Below are 10380 nucleotides of genomic sequence, written 5' to 3'. Positions count from 1 at the left end.
CATTATATCGATAGTTTAGGCGTCGCTAATTGTGATTTGCAATTTCACTTTGCCTACTTCATACGTGCATATTTTTTATACAAAATTAAATTAAATATAATCCGAATATAGCTCAGCTCACGATATAGCAACAATGTCGAACACGCAAGCGACAGTTACCGCATACCTGGCAGCACAAAAGAAGACCACAAACAAAGATCTCGCTGCCGAATGGACCCTCATCGAGGAGCTGCACAATGAAAAGTAAGCATTTTCTAGGTTTTACGTTTTTTTCTGTTTTAGTACAATTTTGGTTTTTCATAGATTGTGGAACGAGCTGACAATCAAGCTTGTTACATTCGTGCGCCACGAATCGCTGCAGGACGAAACAGCTCTGCTGCAGCTCTATCAAAACTTTATCTCCACCTTCGAAACAAAGTAAGTCGCAGCCGCACTTAAATCGACAAGTTTGTTCATTGAAAATTTAAATAATTACAGAATTAATCCCTATGGGCTGATTCAAATACTTGAGGTAGTCGTGGACAATATAAGCGACAAAAAGGAGGCCATTGATTTTCTGGAGAAAATGAAGGATAAAGTCAAAATATGCGATGAGGCCGTCTGGTATCTGCAAGTCATGCAGGGCAATCTATATCTGAGCAATCTGAACGATTTGAATGCCACCAAGAAGATCATCGAGGAACTGCGCGACGTCCTGGAGGAAGCAGGCAACGTAACGCCAGTCCATGGCAAATACTATATGCTGGCCTCACAGTACTATCGCCGCGTGGGCAAGCACAGCGAATATTATCGCTGTGGCCTACAGTTTCTGGGCTGCTCGCTGGACGACTACCCGCGGGATCAATGGGCGCAGCAGGCGTTCTTTTTGGGTCTGGCCGCTCTGTTGGGCGATGGCGTCTACAACATCGGTGAGCTTTTGGCGCATCCCATTTTGGAATCCCTACAAAATACGGAAAACGAATGGCTCGTTGAATTACTGAAGGCCTTCAACACGGGCGACATAAACAAGTGAGTGCTCTAAGTCTTCAAGTCTAGCAAAAAAAAAAACTTGCTAACTTCTACTAAATTGTGTTGCCCACAGATTTAATGAGATGAAAACTATTTGGTCTAAAATACCCGATTTGGCTGCTCAAGAGGTTAAATTACGTCAGAAGATTTCACTGCTCTGCCTCATGGAGATGACCTTTAAGCGTTCGGCCATCGAGCGTGCTATTTCCTTTGCCGACATCGCCCGAGAGACAAAGCTGCCGCCCAAAGAGGTCGAGTTTCTGATCATGAAGGCTCTGGCTCTCGATCTGGTGCGCGGCGAGATCGATCAGGTCGCCGGCGTTGTCAACATGTCCTGGGTGCAGCCACGCGTGCTGAATCGCACACAAATCGCTGGCATGGCCAGCACACTGGACACATGGATGGGCGCGATTACAAACATGGAAAAGCTTATGGAAAATCGTGCTGCCGAAATTCTCACAAACTGATTATAGGTTTTCTTTAATTTCCATTTGCGTATATCCGTTTTGTATTAAACCAACACGCATGCCGAATGCCAACTACACAATTGGTTTTACTTCAAAGTTTCCTTTTGTGGATCGAATCAAACTAAAGATTCTGTCTAAATAATAAAACCAACAACAGGATTAATCCGAGTCTAAAGAAGTCGAGCCTAACAACCAGAAAAGTTTTGATATTTGATATGAAATAAATGATGTAATGTTACTTTATTCATGCAATAACTCGGTTAGGTTAGTTGACGCCAATGGCTTCCACATAGCCCACGCAAGTTTCTGGATTGAAGATGAACAAATTTCGATGAGGAGCTTCCATTTTGGTCACCACCTTGATAATCTCCTGTGCCACAACGCCGCCAACGACAGCGACTGCTGGTGAGATCTGTGCGAAGAGCAAGCCAAGTGCATCGCTGGTGAGAGTGGAATTTGGTGCCAGCTCGTCTCGGATCTGCTCCAGCAGCGCAATATCCGCCGTTCTGGTCTTGTAGTGGGGATCACGCTTGTTCTCGCTGCGGAAGGTTTGTAGAACGCGCAACAGGATGATGCCGGGACCATCGCGACGCAGCTTGCGCTGGTAGCTAGGAGCATTAATATCGAAGTCTAGCCAGTTGGAGTACGCCGGATACTCGACCTCACGTTGCACCGGAGTGGACACCGTTTCGTATTTGACTTTCTCATTTGGCTTCGAGACAACCTTGTACTTGAAAACGTTCCTTAAAAAGAATGAAGGCTAGAAAAACGGGTTTATATATAGCTTCGTCAGTGACTTACTCCACGTAACTGTGCTTCTGCAAGCCGGCATAATGGAAGCCAAACATGCCCCAAACGTCAGTGGCAAAAAACTTAACGCCCAAATCTCGGCATATGGTGTCGATGCGCAATAGCTCCTCGTTGCTGGCGCCGTTTATGACGACCACATCGAATTGGCCAAAGAACTCAGCCGTCTTCTCCTTCAATGGCTGAGTGTCGGCGGATATGTCCACCATCGGATTGAGGGCACGGGCACGTGTCAACGATGCCTCGGCCCGGTTGAGGCCCAGCGATTCACGTGGCGCCAGAAATTGTGAGCAGAAATCCTCCTCGGTAACCAATTTGTCATCGTGCAATTTCACCAAGTTCACACCAGACAAAATGATATTCTTGGTAATTTCGGCACCAAGTCCATTCAGACCGGAAATCAATATATTTGCAGTGCGCAGTCTAAATGAGAGCATTTAATTAACAGTTATTTTTTTTTTTTTTTTGCCATAAATATGTAGACAGCCGGCTAACCGGCAAACTAACCGTTTCTGTGATTCTAAGCCCCAAAGTCGTATTTGTCTATCATATAGCTCATTTTCGGCTTCGGTGAGCTCAACGCCAGCTTCTTCCGTGTTTTTATCCACGTCCATTTTCATATTTAAGCAAAAATAGTTTCTAAATGTTGCAAAAAGACGTACGCCAAAAATGCTAGAGATGCATAAATCTTTGAAAACTATCGATTGTTAACATGGCTAATTGGCGACTATTAAAAGTCGATAACAGTATTTATTGCTGCACTTGTTGTACTATCGACGGCTAATACTATCGACTATTAAAAATCGATAATATTATAAATTGCTGCACTGCAACCTAAGAGAGCGCGCATTTGAATTAAAAAATAAATGCTCTTGTTTGGCAATTTGTTTTATTTAAGGCTTTTAATAATATAATAACAGTATAATTATGTATGTATTGTAGAGTTGTGTTCACTATAGATACTATACAGTGATGATCGTATAAATGCATCGCTTTTCTCCACAAATCCATCCAAATGTGTCCACAAGAACCAAAACGTTAAAGTAAAGAACAAAATCTTACTGACCCAATCCAGGATATACAGACGTCTCAGCACTTTTTTAGCGTACGGTAACGTGGCATCACTTTCGCCCAGAATATAGGTGCGCATGCCACGTATATAGTTGCTAATATAAGTCTCCCAGTTGACCTGGCTAACCGATGTGTCGAACAGTTCTTGGTCCGTGGCATTTAGTGTGTTGCTCATCTCCTGAAATTTCTCATTTCTAAAGTCCCAGTCTTTTGTTGTATAGTACTGCAATAGCTTTAACCCGGTGGAGATTTTCCGCTGAACGTTCACCAAGCTGAAAACAAAGATTTCCAAATCAAAATGTAGATCAAATAATTCCATAGGAGCAGCACTTACAATGGCTTCTGGCCGAAGATCAACAACCAGAAATCAATAAAGTAGGCAGGCAAATAATGAAAGAAGATGACGCAAAATAGATGATGGTAATAGTTTCTCTTGATGGAACCACCCGGATACCAGAGCGCAAAGCTAAGCGGCGTTTCGTAGAAAAACTTGCGACCCGTCTCAATGCTCTCGCCCCAGGACATCAGCGCCTTGCTGGAGATGCACAGATTGCAAAACTCCACCTGACTCTGTTGGCCAGCCTTCGAGCCGGCGCTGACCTTGCCGCGCTGATAGCCGCAGAGTATCATACCGTTGATGGCCTTGTCGACGGGTATCACCGTGGAGGCATAGTCCGGATTGCAGTGCATCGAACGGATGACACCACGCGCGGCCCCAATCATTAGACCGGTTGGTCCGTTCACGCCCTCAATCCATCCGGGCATGGGCTCGTGTATGGCCGCCGTCACTGGGCGAACAAAAAAAAAAATAAATATGGTTACTTGTCAAGCCCAACCAGTTAGCGGGACCTACATACCGATGGAAGGCCTTGTGACGATAATGGGCAGCTTTTTGTTATATCTGCAAATTAGATCTTCGGACAGCGCCTTGCTGTAAGCGTACGTGTTGGGCAAACCGTTGAGCAATCTGCAAGTGGAAATTTATGTAGTTGACTCTCAGCAGCAGCAGCAGCAGCAGCAACCTACTTGGGTGTTATTTCCGCCAGGCCGGCATCGTCCATGGTCTCGACCATTTCGATGATGGCAAAGGGATTCTGTGGCGCCGGATAGGCGCGCTCCTCCAGCACGCTCTCATTGCACTGACAATACGAGGTGGATACATGTATTAGGGCAAGCAGATGGCTCATCTTCTCGGCCAGCTGGAGCACCTTCAGTGTGCCCAGCACATTCATGTTGACCATCGGACGCAGCGGCTGATCGAAGCGCACATTGGCCGCACAATGGAACACAATCTCCACGGTGGAGGCGAGCGTGTTTATGTCATTGGCGTTCAGGCCAAGGTCCGGTTCGAGCACATCGCCCTTTACAATGCGCACCTTATGCACGATGTCGGGATTCTTCTCCAACAGTTTGCTGAAAATCTGCAAAGATTTAACAGCGGGCCATCAATTAACACTCGCACTCGTATTATGTTGTCGTGTGTAACTCGAGTTGGAGTCTTGGAGACTTGGAGTCTTGGAGCAGCTGCTCAAGAATCGCCTAATGGGCCGCGACAGAAATTAATAGTCATTGTAATTTTTTGGTTTTTTTTTTTTTTTTGTGACACACATAATGACCACCTTGACTTATAAATGTCTGCCGTGTGTCTCTATTTTATGGCTCGCATTCATTTGGCCATTTTATTTCGTCGGTAATTTTGGTAATTTGCGACTAACTTTTTCGGCCCGTTACAATAAGATTAACATTAAAATATCTTAACTGATAATCGGGCTCTATTAACAGAACTAAAAACTGGCATTGAATTTGCGCTTAAGTCGCATAATTAAAAATCATATATATACTCGTATTTAACAGACATTTTAGTTGTATTTGTATTTGGAAATATTCGCTGCGGAAATATTCTCACTTCTTTCGTCATGGCTGCTTAATAATAAGCCAGCGGCCAGCCATGATTACAGCTAATTAAACCAACTAATTGTAATCACGTGCTAAGTCTGGCATTAGATTTACAGCCAACCGGAAAACGATTGCATTGGAAAATTACTCATTCGTGATGCATCAAATAGACGTAATATCAAGCCAAGAAAACAGAGTGTCAATTATCAGCGCAGCAGCTTTTCAGGCAGGCATCGTAAAAGGGCACACAGCAGAATTAAATTAAATTTAATTAAATTAAATTAATTTAAAGAAATGTGTTCAAGTTGAAAGAAACAGTTTTGTAAATAGTTTAGCTATGGAATATTTACGTTATTATGATTAGTTGGGGATTCACATTTTAGTTAAGTTCTCAGTGCCTTTAAAAGCTAGAGATGTCAATTTTGATTCCGATAACCGATATCTCGATAATAATCGATATTGATCTACTGTTTTTTAAAGCAAATTTCTTAGGTTTTAAGAGCAGGAGCTGGGTTTTAAGCTTTTGGATTAGATTTATTAACTTTCAGTTTATAGCTACACTGAGAGAAAAACGCGGTGCAAAGCATCTTACAATTTTAAATGCATATTTTCAACAAATGTTCACAAATTCTTGTAATAGTTATATAGATAGTTATACTTAAAAGTAAACTACAAAAAAGCATATCAAGTAAGAATGCCCTAGTCGGCGAGGTACGATTTGGGGATAATTATAAACTTCTTTAAGAAGATAGCTTTAAAACGAAAGTTAATTAATCTGTATATACTAATACAGAAGCTACTTGGAAAATGTGTTGACTGCAGCTCTTAAAACCCAAGAAGTTTGCTTAAGAAACAGTATTTAGATATCGATTATTATCGCTTGCTTCGGTATGGGACAAGCTATCGGTTATCGGAATCGAAATTTCAAGTCTCTAGCTAGGAGAGACAGACAGAGGGACGAATGGACGAACGGACGGATCGAAGGGTAGACGGCGGGATGGACAGACGGACATGGCTTGGTTATCGATGCTGATCAAGAATATATCGATTTTATGTTGTCAGAGATGCTTCTTTCTGCTTGTTACATACATTTCCACACAACCAATATACCCTTTTGAACAATTTTAAATGAGTGCTTGGAAAAAGTACAAAAACTACCTGTTATGCGAAGTCTTGTATTTAGGTCAGAAAGAAAAAGAAAACGTTTTTCTGCAGAAATCTTGGCTAGTTGGAGTCCTTGACCGAATTGCCATGGCTTGTTTACTTTTGCCTCTTTCAACTCTATGAATCATCCCAGCCACAGTCTCAATTACATCTGATCCAATGGCATGTGTTGAAAATTGCATAGAGGGGCGGCACTTTATTGGCGACCTTTTGCATTATGATTGTGAATGTGATGGAGGGGTCTGAACTTGGCCGGCATTAGGCAATTGAACTTACGACACAGCGGAAATACTGCTCCTTGCGCACGCTCGGCTCGACGCCCTTCTTGGTGCGTATCAACAGATAGATGGCATTCAGATTCGCGCAGCTGCGCAACAGTTTCTCTACAAGAACTTTGCCCATGAAGCCCGTGGCGCCCGTTATCAATATCGTTTTGCCGGCATAGAAATTGGCAATATCCGATACGCCGGAATCCGAATCGGTTTCGTTGTGCAGTAGCTCCATGCTGTTTGGTATGCCGGATTGCCGAATCGGGTGTGTGCTGCAAGAGGAGTAGAAGAGTTCAATTAGATCATATGCAATGCTCTGTCTGTTTGTGTGTGTGTGTGTGTGTGTGTGTGTGTGTGTGTGTGCACTTTGTTGTCATTGCAAATTAAGATCTAATACGGAGGCCCACTTGTTGAGTGTGTGCTTAACCCACTTACACTGCAAATATTCTATTTCAATGTCAGCTTTTACGAAATACATATCCAACACCAAAAGCAACAACAACAACAACAACAATAATAACTCGGCTGTAATTGGCGTGAAGGGAATTTTCGACCTCTGTTTACACTTTTGTTTCCCAGCCAACGCCAGACTTGATTTGTTTTTATTATTGTTGTATTTGTTGTTGTACATTTATGTGGTTAAATAAACAGCATTAAGTTTAAAGAGCTGCGTTAACAGGCAGCTCATTTGTTTGTTTTTAAGTTTTTTTTTTTTTTTTTTTGTTCAGTTTATTAAGACATGCGCGCTTATTTGGAAAGAAAGAAAGTAATATGTTTAGATTTTAGATTTTATTGCCAACAACAATTGCTGCAATTAACCAAATGCGGCTGTAAACCCAGTTTTGAGAGCTTGTAATATATATTTTTTTTAATAATAATATTTATGCATAATTATGTGTATGCGAGCCGAAAATTTCAACAGCAACAAAAGGCAAAGGGTTACAGGTCAAAGTTAATTAACCAAAAAGTTTGTGCTATTAAACAAAATTCTGTGTAATTTATGCGCCAGGCGACTTTATAGCTTAAATGTATAATAATAAAATAAATAAATAATGTAAATAATAGCCTGGCCAGCTGGTTGATGCAATCACAAAACGTTGCATTTGCCTTCTAGCCAAACAAAAGACTTGGAACACAAACTTGATTGGCTGCGCGGCCTGCGATATGCATCTATTGCAATATTTGCCATTAATTTTGGCGCTCCTCCCCCCTCCCCCCTCGCACTTACACCCCACCACTCATCTATGCCGTTGCAGATTTTTCGTGCACACACACACACACACACACACACACACACACAGAGACTCGGCAAATAGGCTTTGCGCCTGCCTCCGGGCAACAACACGCTTCTCACGCTTCTGTCTTTGGGTCGGGTCAACAATACAAATGGTTATTCACGTAATATTCACGAAATTATGACACTTTATTTGATTTTGTTTTTTTTTTTTTTTCATTTTCATTTTCGCACTGTGATAGTTTGCTTTTGTTTTGTTGGTTTTTGTCTTGTCGCTTTGTAAATTGTTAAAGTTGTGCATGCCACAGGCAGTCACAATGGCATAGTTCACAATAGTTGCGTTTAAGGACCCAAATCAGTAACTTATTTAGCGCCTAATTAGCGCATGCTTAGCATATACAGAAGCTCTTGCCGCTTTGTTTTCTTTAATAATTAACGCCGACGCTTAAACACAGGCGCACATTTATTTATTTTGAAACTGAAACTCACTTTTAAAGTTGTATTTTTTGTTGTTTTTGACTTTGGCTCCGCTGCTGCTAAAAAATTGTTCGAATTGAATCAGTTGAATACTCAGCAGCGACTGAGCACAAAGCGGGCAATTGGCTTGAAGTTATACTCGTCGTAAAGGAAATTTAACGGCGTCACCACACACACACACACACACAGACACACACACACATGCACAGACATGATTTGCGGTTCATGCGCAGCGCGTATGTCTGTCGCAGCAGCTCTGTTTGTGTGTGTCTGTCTGTGTGAGTATGTTTTGTATAATAAATGCACATGCATGCATTTTAGTTAGACGCCACTTTCCGGGTAGTCCCAAAAGCATTTTGAGGCCCGTCTCAACATCAATTACAGGGTATTTTAATGAAATCAATTAAAGGCCACTTGCGAATGTCTACATATGTAAGTGCAAGGGCAGCATTTTTTGTGTCAAGCCACTCAAAAGTGAACAGAGAAATATGTGTAAAACAAAATATAAGAAAGAGCCCAGAAAAAGGACAGGCCGCCGCCTCAGCTGCAGCCGAGGCCAGCAAGTCGAGTCGAGTTGGGCTCGATGCGACCCTAAAAGTGCATGTCATCCACAGCATACATGCATACACATGCATGCATGCATGCATATACATGCATACACATGCATGCATGCATGCATATGCATAAGCTTGCACACATGCGCACAATCTGCATTTGGGAAAATACACCGTTTTTTTTTGTTTTATTCGGAACCTGCTCCATGGCAAAAATTGCGATAATAACAAAGAAAAAAGCTGTGCAACTGGTTAGTTAGCCCGAATCTTGAACAGATCCCGAACGGAGCAAAGTCCCGCCTTCCAGCTCAGGATGGGTCTTGGTATTTCGCAACCATAAAACCAGAAATCACCATGACGACCTTGACAACTGATTATTCACCTGATGTCCGTTACGTTTTCATTTTCACTGGTTGTTGGCCCGTTGGGCAGCTAATAATAGAGTGTTCCTTTGATCGCGATGACATAAGCTGTTTACTTTCAACCAGCGAGGGTGGGGGGGGGGGGGGGGGGGTGTCATACTAAGTGCTTCTGTAAACAGAGGAAGTTGTAGAATTTCGGCATAGACTTCTCACCAGCCCGCAAATTGTTGGCTCAAAATTCGTTAAGATTTGTATTTTGATTTTCATTTGTAATCAAATGATGCGGAAAGGTTGTTGCTCATTTTAATTAGACGTAAATCACACCGTTTGGTCAACAACATTTTTGTGCGGTAATAAATTTTTTTTATATTTTATATCTATATTTAATAGTTAGGTCATGAATTTAATTGGCTAGCGGCTGAATTTTTTTTTTTTTTTTGTATGCTTAAATTTTGAATGTATTTAAATGCAATATATTGAAAATGAATGTACATTAATTTGCAGCCGCTCGCTTAAATAAATTGTTATACTCTTGCAGAGGGTATTATAATTTTGTCGTGAAATGTGTAACGCACAGAAGGACCCCGCATAAAGTATATATAATCCTGATCAGCATCAACAGTTGAGGCGATATAGGCATGTCCGTCTGTCCATCTGTCTCTCAGTTTTGAAACTTCGTTGAAGTCCCTTTTTCATACATATGTCAAAACCAGCCGGATCGAAGCACTATACAATATAGCTGCCATAGGAACGAACGGTCGAACAGACGTCGTTAACTATTTTCCCTGTGCTTCCTAGATACGGGCTTAGCATTATGACAATGTTGGGTCTGCAAGGGTATTAGATCTTCGGCCTGCCGAAGAGAGCCATTCCTTCTCGTTTATTTGTTTTCTAATTGCTTTAATTTAATTGAATTTCAGTCGGTTTCCAGTTCCATAAATCAAACACGTGTGGCAAGGAAATCGAGCCAGCTGCTGGAATTGAAAAGTAATTTTTCGAATTAATCGCCAACTATTTAAGGTAGTTAAAATGTTTGACCTGAGGTCAAGCAGCATTTGGTAAATACTTTTG

General features: G+C 41.8%; 3 protein-coding genes across 3 annotated transcripts; 1 reads left to right on the top strand and 2 right to left on the bottom strand.

Moving 5' to 3' along the window:
* The first annotated feature begins 18 nt into the window (after nucleotides 1–18).
* Rpn9 (regulatory particle non-ATPase 9) lies at nucleotides 19–1718 on the top strand. Its single transcript, XM_002054785.4, has 4 exons — nucleotides 19–243; nucleotides 304–417; nucleotides 478–1008; nucleotides 1082–1718. Exons 1-4 carry the CDS (start codon nucleotides 134–136, stop codon nucleotides 1473–1475), a joined length of 1149 nt encoding a protein of 382 aa, XP_002054821.1. The 5' UTR covers nucleotides 19–133; the 3' UTR covers nucleotides 1476–1718.
* Aos1 (activator of SUMO 1) lies at nucleotides 1685–2970 on the bottom strand. Its single transcript, XM_002054786.4, has 3 exons — nucleotides 2790–2970; nucleotides 2277–2705; nucleotides 1685–2218 (listed from the first exon to the last, which is right to left on the bottom strand). Exons 1-3 carry the CDS (start codon nucleotides 2900–2902, stop codon nucleotides 1741–1743), a joined length of 1020 nt encoding a protein of 339 aa, XP_002054822.2. The 5' UTR covers nucleotides 2903–2970; the 3' UTR covers nucleotides 1685–1740.
* Nucleotides 2971–3154: 184 nt separating this feature from the next.
* Nucleotides 3155–8547, bottom strand: LOC6630789 (putative fatty acyl-CoA reductase CG5065). Its single transcript, XM_002054787.4, has 6 exons — nucleotides 8406–8547; nucleotides 6690–6954; nucleotides 4380–4774; nucleotides 4211–4320; nucleotides 3688–4141; nucleotides 3155–3625 (listed from the first exon to the last, which is right to left on the bottom strand). Exons 2-6 carry the CDS (start codon nucleotides 6915–6917, stop codon nucleotides 3208–3210), a joined length of 1605 nt encoding a protein of 534 aa, XP_002054823.1. The 5' UTR covers nucleotides 6918–6954; nucleotides 8406–8547; the 3' UTR covers nucleotides 3155–3207.
* Nucleotides 8548–10380: the final 1833 nt, after the last annotated feature.

The sequence above is a fragment of the Drosophila virilis genome, chromosome 2, assembly GCF_030788295.1.
Source record: "Drosophila virilis strain 15010-1051.87 chromosome 2, Dvir_AGI_RSII-ME, whole genome shotgun sequence".
NCBI classification, from domain to species: domain Eukaryota; kingdom Metazoa; phylum Arthropoda; class Insecta; order Diptera; family Drosophilidae; genus Drosophila; species Drosophila virilis.
Note: the sequence above shows the minus strand (reverse complement) of the source record. Positions and strands in the feature narration are given on the sequence as shown.

Bases quoted from the DNA above. Each gene is read 5' to 3' on its own strand.
- Rpn9 (XM_002054785.4), top strand. From the start codon at position 134: ATGTCGAACACGCAAGCGACAGTTACCGCATACCTGGCAGCACAAAAG. The intron at 244-303 runs GTAAGCATTTTC...GGTTTTTCATAG, and splicing joins GAGGAGCTGCACAATGAAAA to ATTGTGGAACGAGCTGACAA. The intron at 1,009-1,081 runs GTGAGTGCTCTA...TGTTGCCCACAG, and splicing joins AACACGGGCGACATAAACAA to ATTTAATGAGATGAAAACTA.
- Aos1 (XM_002054786.4), bottom strand. From the start codon at position 2,902: ATGAAAATGGACGTGGATAAAAACACGGAAGAAGCTGGCGTTGAGCTC. The intron at 2,706-2,789 runs GTTAGTTTGCCG...GCTCTCATTTAG, and splicing joins GGCTTAGAATCACAGAAACG to ACTGCGCACTGCAAATATAT. The intron at 2,219-2,276 runs GTAAGTCACTGA...ATTCTTTTTAAG, and splicing joins CAGAAGCACAGTTACGTGGA to GAACGTTTTCAAGTACAAGG.
- LOC6630789 (XM_002054787.4), bottom strand. From the start codon at position 6,917: ATGGAGCTACTGCACAACGAAACCGATTCGGATTCCGGCGTATCGGAT. The intron at 4,321-4,379 runs GTAGGTTGCTGC...TTCCACTTGCAG, and splicing joins CTGGCGGAAATAACACCCAA to ATTGCTCAACGGTTTGCCCA. The intron at 3,626-3,687 runs GTAAGTGCTGCT...CTTTGTTTTCAG, and splicing joins ATCTTCGGCCAGAAGCCATT to CTTGGTGAACGTTCAGCGGA.